At 47.7% G+C, this 21671-nt stretch overlaps 1 protein-coding gene across 1 annotated transcript in view; it reads left to right on the top strand.

Annotated features, from left to right (window-relative positions):
* Positions 1-21671, top strand: part of LOC147679853 (protein transport protein Sec24C-like) — a 257445-nt gene that overhangs the window by 22819 nt on the left and 212955 nt on the right. The window contains exon 2 of the mRNA XM_086943414.1: positions 17481-17610. Coding sequence (XP_086799540.1) covers positions 17484-17610 — 127 coding nt within the window. The 5' untranslated portion in view covers positions 17481-17483. The remainder of the gene's footprint in view (positions 1-17480; positions 17611-21671) is intronic.

The raw sequence follows: 21671 nt of genomic DNA, 5'->3' as shown, positions 1-21671 counted from the left end.
GCTCTACTGCACGCGAGGGTTGATCTGTCTTGGCAGAGCAGTGCATGGTTCTTGTGGCTGTAAGTGCACGTGCACTACTTCAGGTAAGGGTTGATGTGTCTTGGCAGAGGAGTGCATGGTTCTTGTGGCTGGAAGTGCTTGTGCACCACTGCAGGTAAGGGTTGATGTGTCTTAGCAGAGCAGTGCGTGGTTCTTGTGGCTGTAAGTGCACGTGCACTACTGCTGGTAAGGGTTGATGTGTCTTGGCAAGCAGTGCATGGTTCTTGTGGCTGTAAGTGCACATGCACTACTGCAGGTAAGGGTTGATCTGTCTTGGCAGAGCAGTGCATGGTTCTTGTGGCTGTAAGTGCACGTGCACTACTTCAGGTAAGGGTTGATGTGTCTTGGCAGAGCAGTGCATGGTTCTTGTGGCTGTAAGTGCACGTGCACTACTTCAGGTAAGGGTTGATGTGTCTTGGCAGAGCAGTGCATGGTTCTTGTGGCTGTAAGTGCACGTGCACTACTTCAGGTAAGGGTTGATGTGTCTTGGCAGAGCAGTGCATGGTTCTTGTGGCTGGAAGTGCACGTGCACTACTTCAGGTAAGGGTTGCTGTGTCTTGGCAGAGGAGTGCATGGTTCTTGTGGCTGGAAGTGCTTGTGCACTACTGCAGGTAAGGGTTGATGTGTCTTAGCAGAGCAGTGCGTGGTTCTTGTGGCTGTAAGTGCACGTGCACTACTGCAGGCAAGGGTTGATGTGTCTTGGCAGAGCAGTGCATGGTTCTTGTGGCTGTAAGTGCACGTGCACTACTGCACATGAGGGTTGATGTGTCTTGGCAGAGCAGTGTATCGTTCTTGTGGCTGTAAGTGCACGTATGCTACTGCAGATAAGGGTTGATCTGTCTTGGCAGAGCAGTGCATGGTTCTTGTGGCTGTAAGTGCACGTGCACTACTTCAGGTAAGGGTTGATGTGTCTTGGCAGAGGAGTGCATGGTTCTTGTGGCTGTAAGTGCACGTGCACTACTGCTGGTAAGGGTTGATCTGTCTTGGCAGAGCAGTGCGTGGTTCTTGTGGCTGTAAGTGCACGTGCACTACTTCAGGTAAGGGTTGATCTGTCTTGGCAGAGCAGTGCGTGGTTCTTGTGGCTGTAAGTGCACGTGCACTACTGCTGGTAAGGGGTGATGTGTCTTGGCAAGCAGTGCATGGTTCTTGTGGCTGTAAGTGCACGTGCACTACTTCAGGTAAGGGTTGATCTGTCTTGGCAGAGCAGTGCGTGGTTCTTGTGGCTGTAAGTGCACGTGCACTACTGCTGGTAAGGGTTGATGTGTCTTGGCAAGCAGTGCATGGTTCTTGTGGCTGGAAGTGCTTGTGCACTACTGCAGGTAAGGGTTGATGTGTCTTAGCAGAGCAGTGCATGGTTCTTGTGGCAGGAAGTGCACGTGCACTACTTCAGGTAAGGGTTGATGTGTCTTGGCAGAGCAGTGCATGGTTCTTGTGGCTGGAAGTGCACGTGCACTACTTCAGGTAAGGGTTGCTGTGTCTTGGCAGAGGAGTGCATGGTTCTTGTGGCTGGAAGTGCTTGTGCACTACTGCAGGTAAGGGTTGATGTGTCTTAGCAGAGCAGTGCGTGGTTCTTGTGGCTGTAAGTGCACGTGCACTACTGCAGGCAAGGGTTGATGTGTCTTGGCAGAGCAGTGTATCGTTCTTGTGGCTGGAAGTGCACGTATGCTACTGCAGGTAAGGGTTGACAGGTCTTGGCAGAGCAGTGCATGGTTCTTGTGGCTGTAAGTGCATGTGCACTACTTCAGGTAAGGGTTGATGTGTCTTGGCAGAGGAGTGCATGGTTCTTGTGGCTGTAAGTGCACGTGCACTACTGCTGGTAAGGGTTGATCTGTCTTGGCAGAGCAGTGCGTGGTTCTTGTGGCTGTAAGTGCACGTGCACTACTTCAGGTAAGGGTTGATCTGTCTTGGCAGAGCAGTGCGTGGTTCTTGTGGCTGTAAGTGCACGTGCACTACTGCTGGTAAGGGTTGATGTGTCTTGGCAAGCAGTGCATGGTTCTTGTGGCTGTAAGTGCACGTGCACTACTTCAGGTAAGGGTTGATCTGTCTTGGCAGAGCAGTGCGTGGTTCTTGTGGCTGTAAGTGCACGTGCACTACTGCTGGTAAGGGTTGATGTGTCTTGGCAAGCAGTGCATGGTTCTTGTGGCTGTAAGTGCACGTGCACTACTGCAGGTAAGGGTTGATCTGTCTTGGCAGAGCAGTGCATGGTTCTTGTGGCTGTAAGTGCACGTGCACTACTTCAGGTAAGGGTTGATGTGTCTTGGCAGAGCAGTGCATGGTTCTTGTGGCTGTAAGTGCACGTGCACTACTTCAGGTAAGGGTTGATGTGTCTTGGCAGAGCAGTGCATGGTTCTTGTGGCTGGAAGTGCACGTGCACTACTTCAGGTAAGGGTTGCTGTGTCTTGGCAGAGGAGTGCATGGTTCTTGTGGCTGGAAGTGCTTGTGCACTACTGCAGGTAAGGGTTGATGTGTCTTAGCAGAGCAGTGCGTGGTTCTTGTGGCTGTAAGTGCACGTGCACTACTGCAGGCAAGGGTTGATGTGTCTTGGCAGAGCAGTGCATGGTTCTTGTGGCTGTAAGTGCACGTGCACTACTGCACATGAGGGTTGATGTGTCTTGGCAGAGCAGTGTATCGTTCTTGTGGCTGTAAGTGCACGTATGCTACTGCAGATAAGGGTTGATCTGTCTTGGCAGAGCAGTGCGTGGTTCTTGTGGCTGTAAGTGCACGTGCACTACTGCAGGTAAGGGTTGATCTGTCTTGGCAGAGCAGTGTATCGTTCTTGTGGCTGGAAGTGCACGTGCTCTACTGCACGCGAGGGTTGATGTGTCTTGGCAAGCAGTGCATGGTTCTTGTGGCTGTAAGTGCACGTGCACTACTGCAGGTAAGGGTTGATCTGTCTTGGCAGAGGAGTGCATGGTTCTTGTGGCTGTAAGTGCACGTGCACAACTGCACGCGAGGGTTGATGTGTCTTGGCAAGCAGTGCATGGTTCTTGTGGCTGTAAGTGCACGTGCACTACTGCACGCGAGGGTTGATCTGTCTTGGCAGAGCAGTGCATGGTTCTTGTGGCTGTAAGTGCACGTGCACTACTGCAGGTAAGGGTTGATCTGTCTTGGCAGAGCAGTGCATGGTTCTTGTGGCTGTAAGTGCACGTGCACTACTGCAGGTAAGGGTTGATCTGTCTTGGCAGAGCAGTGCATGGTTCTTGTGGCTGTAAGTGCACGTGCACTACTTCAGGTAAGGGTTGATGTGTCTTGGCAGAGCAGTGCATGGTTCTTGTGGCTGTAAGTGCACGTGCACTACTTCAGGTAAGGGTTGCTGTGTCTTGGCAGAGGAGTGCATGGTTCTTGTGGCTGGAAGTGCTTGTGCACTACTGCAGGTAAGGGTTGATGTGTCTTAGCAGAGCAGTGCGTGGTTCTTGTGGCTGTAAGTGCACGTGCACTACTGCAGGCAAGGGTTGATGTGTCTTGGCAGAGCAGTGTATCGTTCTTGTGGCTGGAAGTGCATGTGCTCTACTGCACATGAGGGTTGATGTGTCTTGGCAGAGCAGTGATTGGTACTTGTGGTCGGAAGTGCACGTATGCTACTGCAGATAAGGGTTGATCTGTCTTGGCAGAGCAGTGCGTGGTTCTTGTGGCTGTAAGTGCACGTGCACTACTGCAGGTAAGGGTTGATCTGTCTTGGCAGAGCAGTGTATCGTTCTTGTGGCTGGAAGTGCACGTGCTCTACTGCACGCGAGGGTTGATGTGTCTTGGCAGAGCAGTGTATCGTTCTTGTGGCTGGAAGTGCACGTGCACGACTGCAGGTAAGGGTTGATCTGTCTTGGCAGAGCAGTGCATGGTTCTTGTGGCTGTAAGTGCACGTGCACTACTGCTGGTAAGGGTTGATGTGTCTTGGCAGAGGAGTGCATGGTTCTTGTGGCTGGAAGTGCTTGTGCACTACTTCAGGTAAGGGTTGATGTGTCTTGGCAGAGGAGTGCATGGTTCTTGTGGCTGTAAGTGCACGTGCACTACTGCTGGTAAGGGTTGATCTGTCTTGGCAGAGCAGTGCGTGGTTCTTGTGGCTGTAAGTGCACGTGCACTACTGCAGGTAAGGGTTGATCTGTCTTGGCAGAGCAGTGTATCGTTCTTGTGGCTGGAAGTGCACGTGCTCTACTGCACGCGAGGGTTGATGTGTCTTGGCAGAGCAGTGTATCGTTCTTGTGGCTGGAAGTGCACGTATGCTACTGCAGGTAAGGGTTGATCTGTCTTGGCAGAGCAGTGCATGGTTCTTGTGGCTGTAAGTGCACGTGCACTACTTCAGGTAAGGGTTGATGTGTCTTGGCAGAGGAGTGCATGGTTCTTGTGGCTGTAAGTGCACGTGCACTACTGCAGGTAAGGGTTGATCTGTCTTGGCAGAGCAGTGTATCGTTCTTGTGGCTGGAAGTGCACGTGCTCTACTGCACGCGAGGGTTGATGTGTCTTGGCAAGCAGTGCATGGTTCTTGTGGCTGTAAGTGCACGTGCACTACTGCAGGTAAGGGTTGATCTGTCTTGGCAGAGCAGTGCATGGTTCTTGTGGCTGTAAGTGCACGTGCACTACTTCAGGTAAGGGTTGATGTGTCTTGGCAGAGCAGTGCGTGGTTCTTGTGGCTGTAAGTGCACGTGCACTACTGCAGGTAAGGGTTGATCTGTCTTGGCAGAGCAGTGTATCGTTCTTGTGGCTGGAAGTGCACGTGCTCTACTGCACGCGAGGGTTGATGTGTCTTGGCAAGCAGTGCATGGTTCTTGTGGCTGTAAGTGCACGTGCACTACTGCAGGTAAGGGTTGATCTGTCTTGGCAGAGCAGTGCATGGTTCTTGTGGCTGTAAGTGCACGTGCACTACTTCAGGTAAGGGTTGATGTGTCTTGGCAGAGGAGTGCATGGTTCTTGTGGCTGGAAGTGCTTGTGCACTACTGCAGGTAAGGGTTGATGTGTCTTAGCAGAGCAGTGCGTGGTTCTTGTGGCTGTAAGTGCACGTGCACTACTGCTGGTAAGGGTTGATGTGTCTTGGCAAGCAGTGCATGGTTCTTGTGGCTGTAAGTGCACGTGCACTACTGCAGGTAAGGGTTGATCTGTCTTGGCAGAGCAGTGCATGGTTCTTGTGGCTGTAAGTGCACGTGCACTACTGCAGGTAAGGGTTGATCTGTCTTGGCAGAGCAGTGCATGGTTCTTGTGGCTGTAAGTGCACGTGCACTACTTCAGGTAAGGGTTGCTGTGTCTTGGCAGAGGAGTGCATGGTTCTTGTGGCTGTAAGTGCACGTGCACTACTGCACATGAGGGTTGATGTGTCTTGGCAGAGCAGTGATTGGTACTTGTGGTCGGAAGTGCACGTATGCTACTGCAGATAAGGGTTGATCTGTCTTGGCAGAGCAGTGCGTGGTTCTTGTGGCTGTAAGTGCACGTGCACTACTGCAGGTAAGGGTTGATCTGTCTTGGCAGAGCAGTGTATCGTTCTTGTGGCTGGAAGTGCACGTGCTCTACTGCACGCGAGGGTTGATGTGTCTTGGCAGAGCAGTGTATCGTTCTTGTGGCTGGAAGTGCACGTATGCTACTGCAGGTAAGGGTTGATCTGTCTTGGCAGAGCAGTGTATCGTTCTTGTGGCTGGAAGTGCACGTGCTCTACTGCACGCGAGGGTTGATGTGTCTTGGCAGAGCAGTGCATGGTTCTTGTGGCTGTAAGTGCACGTGCACTACTGCAGGTAAGGGTTGATCTGTCTTGGCAGAGCAGTGCATGGTTCTTGTGGCTGTAAGTGCACGTGCACTACTGCTGGTAAGGGTTGATCTGTCTTGGCAGAGCAGTGCATGGTTCTTGTGGCTGTAAGTGCACGTGCACTACTTCAGGTAAGGGTTGATGTGTCTTGGCAGAGGAGTGCATGGTTCTTGTGGCTGTAAGTGCACGTGCACTACTGTTGGTAAGGGTTGATCTGTCTTGGCAGAGCAGTGCATGGTTCTTGTGGCTGTAAGTGCACGTGCACTACTGCAGGTAAGGGTTGCTGTGTCTTGGCAGAACAGTGCATGGTTCTTGTGGCCGGAAGTGCATGTGCACTACTGCAGGTAAGGGTTGATGTGTCTTGGCAAGCAGTGCAAGGCTCTTGTGGCCGGATGTGGACATGCACTACTGCAGGTAGCGGTTGATGTGTCTTGGCAGAGGAGTGCATGGTTCTTGTGGCTGGAAATGCTTGTGCACTACTGCAGGTAGCGGTTGATGTGTCTTGGCAGAGGAGTGCATGGTTCTTGTGGCCGGAAATGCATGTGCATTACTGCAGGTAAGGGTTGATGTGTCTTGGCAGAGAAGTGAATGGCTTGAAGTGCTTGTGCACTACTGCAGGTAAGGGTTGATGTGTCTTTGCTGAGCAGTGCATGGCTCATGTGCCTGGAAATGCATGTGCACTATTGCAGTTAAGGGTCGATGTGTCTTGGCAGAGACGTGCATGGTTCTTGTGTCTGGAAGTGCACGTGCGCTACTGCAGTTAAGGGTTGACAGGTCTTGGCAGAGCAGTGTATGGTTCTTGTGGCCGGAAGTGCATTTGCACCACTGCAGGTAAGGGTTGATGTGTCTTGGCATAGCAGTGCATGGTCCTTGTGGTCAGAGTGCATGTGCACTACTGCAGGTAAGAGTCAATGTCTTTTGGCAGAGGAGTGCATGGTTCTTGTGGCTGAAAGTGCACGTGCACTACTGCTGGTAAGGATAGATTTTTCTTGGCAGAGCAGTGCATGGTTCTTGTGTCCGGAAGTGCACGTGCACTACTACCAGTAAGGGTTGATGTGTCTTGGCAGAGCAGTGCAAGGTTCCTGTGGCCAGATGTGCATGTGCACTACTGCAGGTAAGGGTCGATGTATCTTGGCAGAAGAGTGCATGGTTCTTGTGGCTGGAAGTGCAGGTGCACTACTGCAGGTAAGGGTTGATGTGTCTTAACTGAGCAGTGCATGGTTCTTGCGGCCGGAAGTGTTTGTGCACTACTCTAGGTAAGGGTTGATGTGTCTTGGCAAAGGAGTGCATGGTTCATGTGGCGGGAAATGCAAGTGCACTACTGCAGGTAAGGGTTGATGTGTCTTGGAAGAACAGTGCATGGTGCTTGTGGCTGGAAATGCGTGTGCACTACTGCAGGTAAGGGTTGATGTGTCTTGGCTGAGTAGTGCATCGTTCATGTGGCTGGAAATGCATGTGCACTACTGTAGGTAAGGGTTGATGTGTCTTGGCAGAGCAGTGCATGGTTCTTGTGGTTGGAAGTGTTTGTGGCCTACTGCAGGTATGGGTTGATCCGTGCATGATTCTTGTGGCCGGAAGTGCACATGCACTACTGCAGTTAAGGGTCGATGTGACTTGGCAGAGGAGTGCATGGTTTTTGTGTCTAGAAGTGAACATGCGCTACTGCAATTAAGGGTTGACGTGTCTTGGCAGAGTAGTGCATGGTTCTTGTGGCACGTAGTGCATGTGCGCTACTGCAGGTAAGGGTTGTTGTGTCTTAGCAGAGCAGTGCATGGTTCTTGTGGCAGGAAGTGCATGTGCACTACTGCAGGTAAGGGTTGATGTGTCTTTGCAGAGCAGTGCATGGTTCTTCTGGCTGGAAGTGCATGTGCACTACTCCAGGTAAGGGTTGATGTGTCTAGGCAGAGCAGTTCATGGTTCTTGTGGCCAGAGTGCATGTGCACGACTGCAGGTAAGGGTTGATGTGTCTTGGCAGATCAGTGCATGGTTCTTGTTGTCAGAAGTGCACGTGCACTACTGCAGGTAAAGGTCAATGTCTCTTGGCAGAGGAGTGCATGGTTCTTGTGGCTGAAAGTGCACATGCACTACTGCTGGTAAGGATAGATGTGTCTTGGCAGAGCAGTGCATGGTTCTTGTGGCCAGAAGTGCACTTGCACTACTGCAGGTAAAGGTCAATGCCTCTTGGCAGAGGAGTGCATGGTTCTTTTGGCAGGAAGTGCACATGCACTACTGCTGGTAAGGATAGATGTGTCTTGGCAGAGCAGTGCATGGTTCTTGTGGCCGGAAGTGTACGTGCACTACTGCAGGTAAGGGTTGATGTGTCTTGGCAGATCAGTGCATGGTTCTTGTGGCCAGAAGTGCACGTGCACGACTGCAGGTAAGGGTTGATGTGTCTTGGCAGATCAGTGCATGGATCTTGTTGTCAGAAGTGCACGTGCACTACTGCAGGTAAAGGTCAATGTCTCTTGGCAGAGGAGTGCATGGTTCTTGTGGCTGAAAGTGCACATGCACTACTGCTGGTAAGGATAGATGTGTCTTGGCAGAGCAGTGCATGGTTCTTGTGGCCAGAAGTGCACTTGCACTACTGCAGGTAAAGGTCAATGCCTCTTGGCAGAGGAGTGCATGGTTCTTTTGGCAGGAAGTGCACATGCACTACTGCTGGTAAGGATAGATGTGTCTTGGCAAGCAGTGCATGGTTCTTGTGGCTGTAAGTGCACATGCACTACTGCAGGTAAGGGTTGATCTGTCTTGGCAGAGCAGTGCATGGTTCTTGTGGCTGTAAGTGCACGTGCACTACTTCAGGTAAGGGTTGATGTGTCTTGGCAGAGGAGTGCATGGTTCTTGTGGCTGGAAGTGCTTGTGCACTACTGCAGGTAAGGGTTGATGTGTCTTAGCAGAGCAGTGCGTGGTTCTTGTGGCTGTAAGTGCACGTGCACTACTGCTGGTAAGGGTTGATGTGTCTTGGCAAGCAGTGCATGGTTCTTGTGGCTGTAAGTGCACGTGCACTACTGCAGGTAAGGGTTGATCTGTCTTGGCAGAGCAGTGCATGGTTCTTGTGGCTGTAAGTGCACGTGCACTACTGCAGGTAAGGGTTGATCTGTCTTGGCAGAGCAGTGCATGGTTCTTGTGGCTGTAAGTGCACGTGCACTACTTCAGGTAAGGGTTGATGTGTCTTGGCAGAGCAGTGCATGGTTCTTGTGGCTGTAAGTGCACGTGCACTACTTCAGGTAAGGGTTGCTGTGTCTTGGCAGAGGAGTGCATGGTTCTTGTGGCTGGAAGTGCTTGTGCACTACTGCAGGTAAGGGTTGATGTGTCTTAGCAGAGCAGTGCGTGGTTCTTGTGGCTGTAAGTGCACGTGCACTACTGCAGGCAAGGGTTGATGTGTCTTGGCAGAGCAGTGTATCGTTCTTGTGGCTGGAAGTGCATGTGCTCTACTGCACATGAGGGTTGATGTGTCTTGGCAGAGCAGTGATTGGTACTTGTGGTCGGAAGTGCACGTATGCTACTGCAGATAAGGGTTGATCTGTCTTGGCAGAGCAGTGCGTGGTTCTTGTGGCTGTAAGTGCACGTGCACTACTGCAGGTAAGGGTTGATCTGTCTTGGCAGAGCAGTGTATCGTTCTTGTGGCTGGAAGTGCACGTATGCTACTGCAGGTAAGGGTTGATCTGTCTTGGCAGAGCAGTGCATGGTTCTTGTGGCTGTAAGTGCACGTGCACTACTTCAGGTAAGGGTTGATGTGTCTTGGCAGAGGAGTGCATGGTTCTTGTGGCTGTAAGTGCACGTGCACTACTGCTGGTAAGGGTTGATCTGTCTTGGCAGAGCAGTGCGTGGTTCTTGTGGCTGTAAGTGCACGTGCACTACTGCAGGTAAGGGTTGATCTGTCTTGGCAGAGCAGTGTATCGTTCTTGTGGCTGGAAGTGCACGTGCTCTACTGCACGCGAGGGTTGATGTGTCTTGGCAAGCAGTGCATGGTTCTTGTGGCTGTAAGTGCACGTGCACTACTGCAGGTAAGGGTTGATCTGTCTTGGCAGAGCAGTGCATGGTTCTTGTGGCTGTAAGTGCACGTGCACTACTTCAGGTAAGGGTTGATGTGTCTTGGCAGAGGAGTGCATGGTTCTTGTGGCTGGAAGTGCTTGTGCACTACTGCAGGTAAGGGTTGATGTGTCTTAGCAGAGCAGTGCGTGGTTCTTGTGGCTGTAAGTGCACGTGCACTACTGCTGGTAAGGGTTGATGTGTCTTGGCAAGCAGTGCATGGTTCTTGTGGCTGTAAGTGCACGTGCACTACTGCAGGTAAGGGTTGATCTGTCTTGGCAGAGCAGTGCATGGTTCTTGTGGCTGTAAGTGCACGTGCACTACTGCAGGTAAGGGTTGATCTGTCTTGGCAGAGCAGTGCATGGTTCTTGTGGCTGTAAGTGCACGTGCACTACTTCAGGTAAGGGTTGATGTGTCTTGGCAGAGCAGTGCATGGTTCTTGTGGCTGTAAGTGCACGTGCACTACTTCAGGTAAGGGTTGCTGTGTCTTGGCAGAGGAGTGCATGGTTCTTGTGGCTGGAAGTGCTTGTGCACTACTGCAGGTAAGGGTTGATGTGTCTTAGCAGAGCAGTGCGTGGTTCTTGTGGCTGTAAGTGCACGTGCACTACTGCAGGCAAGGGTTGATGTGTCTTGGCAGAGCAGTGCATGGTTCTTGTGGCTGTAAGTGCACGTGCACTACTGCACATGAGGGTTGATGTGTCTTGGCAGAGCAGTGCATGGTTCTTGTGGCTGTAAGTGCACGTATACTACTGCAGATAAGGGTTGATCTGTCTTGGCAGAGCAGTGCGTGGTTCTTGTGGCTGTAAGTGCACGTGCACTACTGCAGGTAAGGGTTGATCTGTCTTGGCAGAGCAGTGTATCGTTCTTGTGGCTGGAAGTGCACGTGCTCTACTGCACGCGAGGGTTGATGTGTCTTGGCAGAGCAGTGTATCGTTCTTGTGGCTGGAAGTGCACGTATGCTACTGCAGGTAAGGGTTGATCTGTCTTGGCAGAGCAGTGTATCGTTCTTGTGGCTGGAAGTGCACGTGCTCTACTGCACGCGAGGGTTGATGTGTCTTGGCAGAGCAGTGCATGGTTCTTGTGGCTGTAAGTGCACGTCCACTACTGCAGGTAAGGGTTGATCTGTCTTGGCAGAGCAGTGCATGGTTCTTGTGGCTGTAAGTGCACGTGCACTACTTCAGGTAAGGGTTGATGTGTCTTGGCAGAGGAGTGCATGGTTCTTGTGGCTGGAAGTGCTTGTGCACTACTGCAGGTAAGGGTTGATGTGTCTTGGCAGAGCAGTGCATGGTTCTTGTGGCTGTAAGTGCACGTGCACTACTGCTGGTAAGGGTTGATCTGTCTTGGCAGAGCAGTGCATGGTTCTTGTGGCTGGAAGTGCATGTGCACTACTCCAGGTAAGGGTTGATGTGTCTAGGCAGAGCAGTTCATGGTTCTTGTGGCCAGAGTGCATGTGCACGACTGCAGGTAAGGGTTGATGTGTCTTGGCAGATCAGTGCATGGTTCTTGTTGTCAGAAGTGCACGTGCACTACTGCAGGTAAAGGTCAATGTCTCTTGGCAAAGGAGTGCATGGTTCTTGTGGCTGAAAGTGCACATGCACTACTGCTGGTAAGGATAGATGTGTCTTGGCAGAGCAGTGCATGGTTCTTGTGGCCAGAAGTGCACTTGCACTACTGCAGGTAAAGGTCAATGCCTCTTGGCAGAGGAGTGCATGGTTCTTTTGGCAGGAAGTGCACATGCACTACTGCTGGTAAGGATAGATGTGTCTTGGCAGAGCAGTGCATGGTTCTTGTGGCCGGAAGTGTACGTGCACTACTGCAGGTAAGGGTTGATGTGTCTTGGCAGATCAGTGCATGGTTCTTGTGGCCAGAAGTGCACGTGCACGACTGCAGGTAAGGGTTGATGTGTCTTGGCAGATCAGTGCATGGTTCTTGTTGTCAGAAGTGCACGTGCACTACTGCAGGTAAAGGTCAATGTCTCTTGGCAGAGGAGTGCATGGTTCTTGTGGCTGAAAGTGCACATGCACTACTGCTGGTAAGGATAGATGTGTCTTGGCAGAGCAGTGCATGGTTCTTGTGGCCGGAAGTGTACGTGCACTACTGCAGGTAAGCGTTGATCTGTCATGGCAGAGCTTTGCATGGTTCTTGTGGACATAGTGCATGTGCACTACTGCAGGTAAGGGTCGATGTATCTTAGCAGAACAGTGCATGGTTCTTGTGGCCGGAAGGTGGAAATAATCAGCACAATACAACCAATACCTGACGAATTTTAAAAACTGTATATATAATTGTTATTACCCTGATATTTGGCGCGCTAACTCCCCGGTCCACCGCAGCAAATTCATGCTGTTTGTGTGGAGGGAGGAACAGCGCTTGTACTTCTGGATTGTTCCTTGGTGGGCAGTCATCTTACCGAGGGTGACGGTCTAGTCTCCCCCCACCTCCCTGACTACAAAAGGGCTGGACACCTACGCGCTCGACAGATTGAATACTAACTTTGCAGCGCTAACGTGTGTATTGTAAAACGAATTTGTTGCAAGGGGTTTTTACCTGACGAATTTTTAAAACTGTATATATAATTGTTATTACCCTGATATTTGACGCGCTAACTCCCCGGTCCACCGCAGCAAATTCATGCTGTTTGTGTGGAGGAAGGAACAGCGCTTGTACTTGCAGATTGTTCCTTGGTGGGCAGCCATCTTACCGAGGGTGGCGGTCTAGTCTCCACCCACCTCCTAATCTACATCAGCCTCAGTCCTTTCGCGCAGCGGTGACGCACAGCGGAAGCGCCATAGACGCACCAAAGAGAAGCCAGTCTGCGCCAGTCCGCGTCCAGACGCTTCTGGCTTCGGGATCGGGCAATATGGTAGGGCGGCGCATTACATATAGTGCTCCCACACTGCATGCTTTACGACCCATTGCTAATCCCCTCTGTTTTAACTCACTCTTTCCTCACTCCACTAATACTGGCTGTAAAACATGAGACTGGTGTCTCCTCCCTCCTATTTTAGGCAATCATCCGTCTACACATACAAAGAAAATGTTTCTCCTTAATTGTCGGTCCCTCCCAAAGCACCACACTGAACTGGCGTTACTGATAGAGGAGTTTAACCCTGAAGCCCTCTTTTTAACCGAGACATGGCTTCAGTTACAAAATGATCCTGCATCAGTATAGGCCACTCCTCAAGGCTACACCCTTAAGCGACTGGATCGCCAGTCAGGTAGAGGTGGAGGACTGGCCATCATCTATAAAGATATTTACAGATGTCGTGTTACCTCCTCTACCACTTCAGCCTGCGAGAGTCTACACTTTTCTCTTGATTTTTCCCCCACCATTACCTTTTCCGGCATTTTAGTCTATCGACCACCGGGCTCCCTCGGCGATTTCATCGCTATTATGACAGATTTGGCCGCTAACTTAGTGCTCACCTCAGCAAATCTCACTCTGCTGGGTGACTTAAATTTGCATTTAGATGATCCCCTTGATGTCGCCGCTAACAATCTTCGTTCAAATCTTCAGGCCATCGACTTGTCCCAAAAGGGTTTTCAGGCGACACACAACAAGGGTCATCTTCTAGATCATGTCTATAGCAATTTAGACAATCTATCGGTGGAAGTACCGATACCACTGCCCTGGACCGACCATTTTTTAATTCCTCTTACATGGTCCATAAATACTCCCTCTATCTCACAAGCTCATGATAAACATTGGGGTAGGAAATGGAGCTCTCTTCCGCTTCCTAAGTGGGAACAGGCTCTCTCTGAACAGCCACCCCAACAGACTAGGAATCCCGACACGGCAGCTCTCAATTTTGATAATTGGATTTCCAGTACACCAGATCAAGTTCTCCCGAAGGGCTCTTTGCAAGTAATAAAAAGATCTAAAGTAGCACCTTGGTATTCTCCGGCCCTCAGGACGTTGAAACAAGTCTGCCGTAAAGCGGAGAGAGCCTGGAGGAAAGATCGCTCCCAACTGAAGGAATTAGAGCATAAAGCGGCAATAAGGCACTGTAAGAGTGAAATAAAACTTGCTCAAGCTGAGTTCTATGAAACCAAAATTAACATGGCAGCTAACTCCCCTAGAGAAATTTTTAAAATTGCGAAATCTTTAATTTCTCCTCCTTCTGAGCTCTTGCCATCTGAGGGTGCACAGGCCCGCTGTGATAACCGAGCCACCTTCTTCTTCCAGAAGATTCAGGCCATTTATTCCCTACTTTCGACAGGTAGTGAAGATACGGCTTCCTCCTCTACTCTGGACTCTGACCTGCCTGTGTCCTGTTCATTGGTCACTTTTCCACTTCTGGATCCCAGTACATTAGATATATTGGGCCACAAAGTCACCTCGGGATCTCCAAATGATCCAGCCCCTCCGCAGGCCTTAGCTAAAGTGATTGATACTATCCGCCCGTTCATCCTGGATGCTCTTAACACCTCTATCACCTCCAACTCCGCTCCAGCCACATGGAAGTGCGTGATGGTAAGGGCCCTGTTGAAAAAGCAGAATTTGGATCAGAACAATCTGTCCAATTTCCGCCCTATCTCGCTGCTTCCGTGGATGAGTAAACTGTTAGAGAGACATATCAATAAAATCTTAGTGGATTATTTAGAGTCCAACAATCTTCTACAGGTCTCCCAGACGGGGTTTCGTCCCCAGCATGGTACTGAAACCGCCCTTCTGGCAGTGACAGAGGCAGCTAGAGCTATAATGGACCAGGGAGGAAAAACAGCCATCATACTTCTTGATCTCAGTGCCGCGTTCGACACTGTTAACCATGCCACACTATTACATTGTTTGAAGGGCATGGGTGTGTCGGGCGCGGCCTTGACTTGGCTGACTTCCTTCCTGGAGGAGCGCTTTTTCCAGGTGTTTGAGGGCGAGGTGGTATCATCTAAGCATCCGCTTAGCTGTGGGGTCCCGCAGGGCTCCTCCCTGAGCCCCACCCTTTTTAATGTTTATATGCAGCCTCTGGAGAAGATAGTCCTCCCTTTTGGTGTGCGGATTGTCACCTACGCAGACGATACCCAACTGGTGGTCTCTCTGGACCACGATGAGGGTTCGTCTAACACCTTGGGCCCTTGTCTAGAGGCTGTTGCTAAGTGGATGCACTCCTCCCACCTCAAACTCAACGGGGAGAAGACCGAGATCATGTTACTGGGTAACCCTTCCCTGACCTCCTTTGCGTCTATCTGGCCTTCATGTCTCGGTGCCCCCCCCCCCCTAAAGCGCAGATAAAGAGTATGGGAATCTGGCTTGACAGAGCGCTGGATTTCTCAGTCCAAGCCACCAAAACTGCCTCCACATGTGTGGGGCTAATGAAAATGCTCCGCAAAGTGCTCCCTCTGCTTACATTCCAGGCGAGAAGGGTCATGGTACAGGCCTTGATACTCTCTCGCCTGGACTATGGAAATGTTTTATATCTAGGAGCCCCGGCGGCAGTGACTAACAGGCTCCAAGTCCCCCAAAACTGTGCCGCCCGATTATTATTCAACATCCCTCGCTGGCAATCAGCAAGGAATGCTCTAAAAGAACTCCATTGGCTGCCAGAACGCAGTTTAAGGCCATGTGCATTTTGCACAAATCTTTCCATCGAACAGGCCCGGCAGTTTTGTACCCCCTAGTGTTACCTTACTCACCATCCAGAGCCCTTCGCTCGGCTTCATTGCATTTGGCAACCACGTCAAAAATCAAGAAAGCCCGCTGGGGTGGTCGCTCTTTCACTCACACAGCGGCAAGGCTCTGGAATTCCCTGCCTCTAACCCTCAGACAAAATAACAACGAATGTCATTCAGGAGAGATCTAAAAACCTACTTGTTCACAAAAGCGTACTAAGTTACCCGGTAGCCCGACACAGTAATCAGTCTAAAGCGCTGCGAGGCCTCCGGGTAGTTATGCGGTATACAAGTGCAATTTTTCATTTCATTTAATTTCATTTCATTTCATTTCAATTCAAATACAGTGTCAATGTACAATAGACAACAACTGACTCTATATGTTTTATTAATAAAGGTATCAACAATTTTTGTCTGACAATTACACTTATCAATTTGGTTGCCTAAACAATTATTTATACTGTGATTAAATTCTATTACTTATTTTCACAGTTTTTACAGTTCTGAATTAATTAGATGATTCAAATAGCACATTTACAATATAAAAACAACATTCAATGATGACATGGCTTTGAATTCTAGTATATCCTACGCGCGTTTCGGCTCCCAGCCTTCATCAGGAAGCCATGAATAAACTTGAATCAGAACCTCTTTAAGTTTGCTATCAGGCAACCGATTGAATATAATAATACGAGGCACTACTCTGATTTATAGGGTAATTCAGCGATATACTACGAGATTGATGCTGAAGATACACTTTTTCGAGATATTCATGATATTTATCAGGTATTAGCCTACTTGGCTTGTTATTTTGCTACTACCTTTTTAAACAATACATTGCTGTTTAACATAATATCATACTCTTAAGTAAAACGGAGTGTTTATATTCTGAACTCCGTTTGAGACTTTTAAACAGTTTGTGGACACTATGTTAACAGGAAGACCCCATAACATCAGTGGTTGTCAACCACTACTTAAGTGTAAATGTCCCTTAATGTGAGGAGCATCCACCAGGTATATTTGATCCTTATATACTGCCTTTTCATTCTATTTTTTTCAGGGTTGTATCTAGTCTATTTATATTGGCATATTAGGTACTGGTTGCCTGTTACTTTTCCCCGACCATCTGTATAGTTCCATCTGCCCTGCCAAGGTAAATATGTCCTGGAGAGGCTTTTTGTGTGTACTGTTTTAGTGCTTACGTTCTTTTTAGTCTTGGGCACCTATAGACTGGCCGCAAAGCCACATTAGTTGATACTCTTCGATCCAGAGGTTAGAGTGATTCACACCCACTATGAGGTATTATGATTAGGCCAGGTAGTGCAAATTCGCCTTCTACTTGTTTTTTCTCCCATTTAATTGGGCTATGTAGATAACTACCTTTATTATGGAGATTCCATTCGTCATATTTTTCTAATTTCTCCTCTATTTTCTTCATTTCTAATTCTGACTTATTCTTGCTTGTTCTTCTTGTTCGCTTGTATCCCTTCATCTAATTAATTTCAGGTGGAACCTAGATATAAGTTCTAGAAGTTTCATTCATTGAATTCGTAATGCAATGTTCACTTGGTGATGGATTTTGGGTGACATAGATTAATGGTCACAAACCCAACAGAGTTATTTAGTTAGGTTGTTTATTATGAATGTTTAACGACAAGTAGTTTTTAATGTTAATTGGATGTGCACTACTGACGGTAAGTGTTGATGTGTCTTGGCAGACCAGTGTATGGATCTTGTGGCCGCAAATGCAAGTGCACTACTGCTGGTAAGGATAGATTTTTCTTGGCAGAGCAGTGCATGGTTCCCGTTGCTGGAAGTGCTTGTGCACGACTGCAGGTAAGGGTTGATGTGTCTTGGCTGAGCAGTGCATGCTCATGTGGCCGGAAATGCACGTGCACTACTGCAGGTAAGGATAGATGTGTCTTGGCAGAGCATTGCTTGGTTCTTAGTATTAGAATAGTATGGAATGCTGCAGGACTGAGCTTCATGGTTAGAGCTAAGGAAGGTTCTCAGGACATGAGTAGTAGGACATGCTCACCAAGTTTAACCTGACCTCTCCCCTTTTCCTCTCTTGCAGGGAATGTTGCACACCGGCCTGTACGGCTCTCCCTATTGGCTCCCAGACCGAGGGTCCCTAATCGCCCATGACCCTGGAGGAGTCCCATCCTCTCCTGCAGCATACACCCTGCACCCCAACCCAGCTTATGGTATGATGTTCTTCTTTCTCTTCCTTCCATGCAAGGTGGACATCCTAGTCTTAGTGATTGGGGGCACTCATGTAGCCATCTGAGCATCCTTAAATTGATTCTAGTTATTGAGACTTGCCTTATTTGGTATGGCATTTCTTATCATCAAATACCCAGATAAAAGATACAATGATTACAGCAAGATGGCTGTATTGTGTAATAATAAAAGACCTCTTTATAGCGGCAGCATTCTCTTATGAAATACTCGTTGAAAGTGGACTATTTGCCATCAAACCTATCTCCAGAGGTAACAAGTGGATATCGAGATTGAACCGTGTTTTTGCCACTTTTAAGGGGTGAGAACGATATTTAAGTCACTATATTTGAATATGAAGCACAGATGTTTGATGTGATTGCTTGGTCTTTATGTTACAAGGATGGCATAGATTGAGTTTACTCCCATTTTTGTAAACCTTACCGTAGATATCGAAAAGATACCCTCAGTTGTAAGGAAGTTAAATAACATACTTTGCATAGCAAAAATATACCAATTACACATATAATCACCGAAAAATGTCAAAGTACCTCTGCGGCGGGACCAAAACGTGTGAAGGTCAAGCGGGAGTTCCATACTCCCATAAACACATAAGAATGATTTTTAGGTCTCGCCTGCGTTGCAGCGCGTGCGCTGCTCGCTTGTGAGATCTATAGTAGTTGGTTTTCTGTCTGCCTTCTTTGGAAGTGGAGTTGGTGACCGCCCTGTCTCCCTTAGGCCCCGCCCACCCTGACTGGATATTTTACTCGTGCACGGCACCATTTAGTGCAGGCACGAGCAGTGGCTCTCTCTCTCGCCTACAGGACGTATCGGCACAGTTTGTCCGTACTGAAACCTGTGCATGCACACAAATCTTTTCAGCGTGCTCGTTTTTTAAAATGTACTTATTTAATCATTGCGAGTCGAAAAATTCACCCTTCAACTTTCCGTTGTAACTTTGCTGAGGGAGTGGTGAATGCGAAAAGGCAAGTGGAAGGTCCTGGAGGTGCCTCTCATAGACTTGGCGCGTACACATTATCATTTTTCTTTTTCAACCATGCTTTCCAGGTGGGAATCCTGCACCAAAGCAGAGTCCCTGCCAAGCTGTGAATAGATCTGCAGGCCGACGTAGAACACTATAATTTAGGTACTTTAATCATTGTAGCACTCTCTGCGGTTTTGCAAGCAGTAGATGTAATGATAGATTCTGCGTGGGCAGAGTGAACGAAAAACGGATTTGGGTAGTAGAATGTGTGCGTTTTTTGGCTCAAGAGCGTTTTCTGTAAGCATGCTGCAGCTTTGTGGCTAGTCTGTAGGGGGTGGTGTTGGACAACAGGACTTATAGTATTCTGGATGAAAACAGGATATCTTAAATTACATTCACACGTGTCTTATAGCAGTATTCAGGGTAGTCAAGATATTTCACATCTTCAAGTTTTAGCACGTTACGTTGTTTTTTGTCATTTGTATTTGTGGTATATATGTGGACTTGTGAATGCGTTCTCATTTAAAAAAAAATTACTTTGCAAGTAGAGTAGTACGCTTAATATGATATGCGTCAAAAAGGCTGACGCTGCATGACGCATACTTTTGCAAACATATTTGAATACTTTATTATTCTTATTTTGAATTAAAAACCGACCATAGAAGTTATGAATTGTTTGTCTGGCTGGCTTGTTTTGTTTGAGTGTATACACAAATAATGAATATACTTTAAAGTCAGTCACAAGAAGTCGTTACCCTTTTATTCATTGATGTTGCAGTTATGTAGGGAGTAATGGTTTCCTTCCGCATCTACATTTTTATTTGGGCTTTATTGAAGTTTGTCGGCCTCTGATCGTCACAAATGAGACTACTCAGGACCCAAATAAAGCAATTTGAGGCCAGAAAGACTGTTCGTTTTTCACATAAGACTTTATAGACGATGGTTAGTGCCTTAAAGGGGCCTCTAGAGTGGATAGGCAACAAATGTAGGACATAAGCACAGAAGTGATGTGTACTCATCCTCTGGTATCATGAACCCTGTCATCCCTGAGCCACATTTCTGTCATGAACAATAAATCAATATAATACCTGGCATACAAATATATATAAATATATATATATATATATATATATATATATATATATATATATATATATATATATATATATATATATATATATATATATTCACTTAAAAAAACATAGGTTTCAGGCCTTATATAGTTAGGAATTAGCATTTAAAAACCATTGAAATTGCTCCTATATAGTTGTTGTACTAACTATATTTCGCGCACCCGGAATCCACTGCTGATGATGTCACATATTACATCATTCATGACATGGTCAGTGACATCACTGATGACACCACTGATGACATCCCAAATTACATCACTGATGACATCTCATTTGACATCACTGATGACATCACTCTGATGACATCATCCAGTGACTGTGTGTTTCTGTAAAGTTTAAATATGTTTTACATATTGAAGAATGAGTGGATGTATAAGTGTCTGGATGAAGGATTTAGTAGGTGCGTGACTGACTGTATGAGTGAGTGATTAAATGTGTCTTACTAAATGCATGGGTTAGTGACTAAACTGTCTGAATGTGTGCATCAGTATGTCTGTTGTTGTGGAAGCTGCTGCATATGTTGATCAGTAGCTATATGAGGGGCTATATGGGTTATTGATTGGTTGCCCAAGTATTTGAATGGGAGACTGAGTGTGTGTGTGGGTGGCTGGGAGGTGTGTGACTCTGTGCATAGATGTGTGAGCAGTTGATTCACTAGGTGTATGAGTTCAAGAGTACATGTGGAAACAGCTATATGGGCGGTTGACTGTGTGCATGGGTGTGTTGGTGAGTGAATGGATATCTCAGTGCTACATGTGCAAGTAAGTACATATGTAAAACACAGTGCATGTGAGAGTTGGCATATATAAATGACTATACATGAGAGCCAGTGAATGTGTGAGTAGCTATATGGATCATTGTGTACCTGTATCAGTGATTGTATAAGAGAGTAAGTATGTGTTAGTATATGTTTCAATAAGTAAGGTGTTGTGTGTATAACTGTACAGTAGAGGAAATGGAAGTGTGATTGATTCTTTGCATGACTGACTAGGTGTGTGAGTAACTCCATGGATGAGTGGCAGTAAGTGAGTGTCTGTATAGGTGTATGAGTGCATATGATAGTGTTGTATTGATGAGTGACTGTATGTATGAGTGATTCTATGGGTGAATGGGTGAATGTGTGTGTAGACCTAGGAATCAGTGAGTGTGTATGTAGTAACTGGTATTGGTGTGTCAATGGTTTCAAGAATGGTAGTCTGTATTTAACACTGGGTGTATCAAAGGTTATATTAGAGTGTGAGGAGGTGCATCGTATTATCACATGAATGATATCATCAGTGATGTCAAATGAGATGTCATCAGTGATGTCATCAGTGATGTCACTGACCATTTCATGAATGATGTAATATGTGACATCATCAGCAGTGGATTGCGGGTGCGCAAAATATAGTTAGTACAACTAACCATATAGGAGCAATTTCAATGGTTTTTTAAATGCTAATTCCTAACTATATAAGGCCTGAAACCTATGGTTTTTTAAGTGAATTTGCAAGGTTTTTTAAATGCTAATTCCTAACTATATAAGGCTTGAAACCTATGGTTTTTTCAGTGAATTTGCAAGGTTTTTTAAATGCTAATTCCTAAATATATCAGGCATGAAACCTATATTATTTTTCAATAAATTTCAAAGGTTTTGTAAATGCTAATTCTATTAGAGGATAACGTTTATATATGTTATTATCCTTCTGGGACCACCTGAGCAGCCATCTTGTTTCTCAGGAGAAGTGAGGCACAAGAGAGCACAAAACAAGAGTGAAAAGCACAAAAAGGGGGCAGGGTTGAGACCCCCTGACTCCCTAGCCCTTCTCAGGGGGTCCCAGAGAATCGCGAGTTACGCGCACGGTACGCGTAACCTGCGCGTACCCTGCGATTTTATTTTTTTTTGCCCTTGGGGGTCCTTTTGTGACCCCCTGAGAAGGGCTAGAGGGTT

This window comes from Lissotriton vulgaris, chromosome 11, assembly GCF_964263255.1.
Source record: "Lissotriton vulgaris chromosome 11, aLisVul1.2, whole genome shotgun sequence".
Taxonomy (NCBI): Eukaryota; Metazoa; Chordata; class Amphibia; order Caudata; family Salamandridae; genus Lissotriton; species Lissotriton vulgaris.
This window is presented reverse-complemented; position numbering and strand designations above follow the sequence as displayed.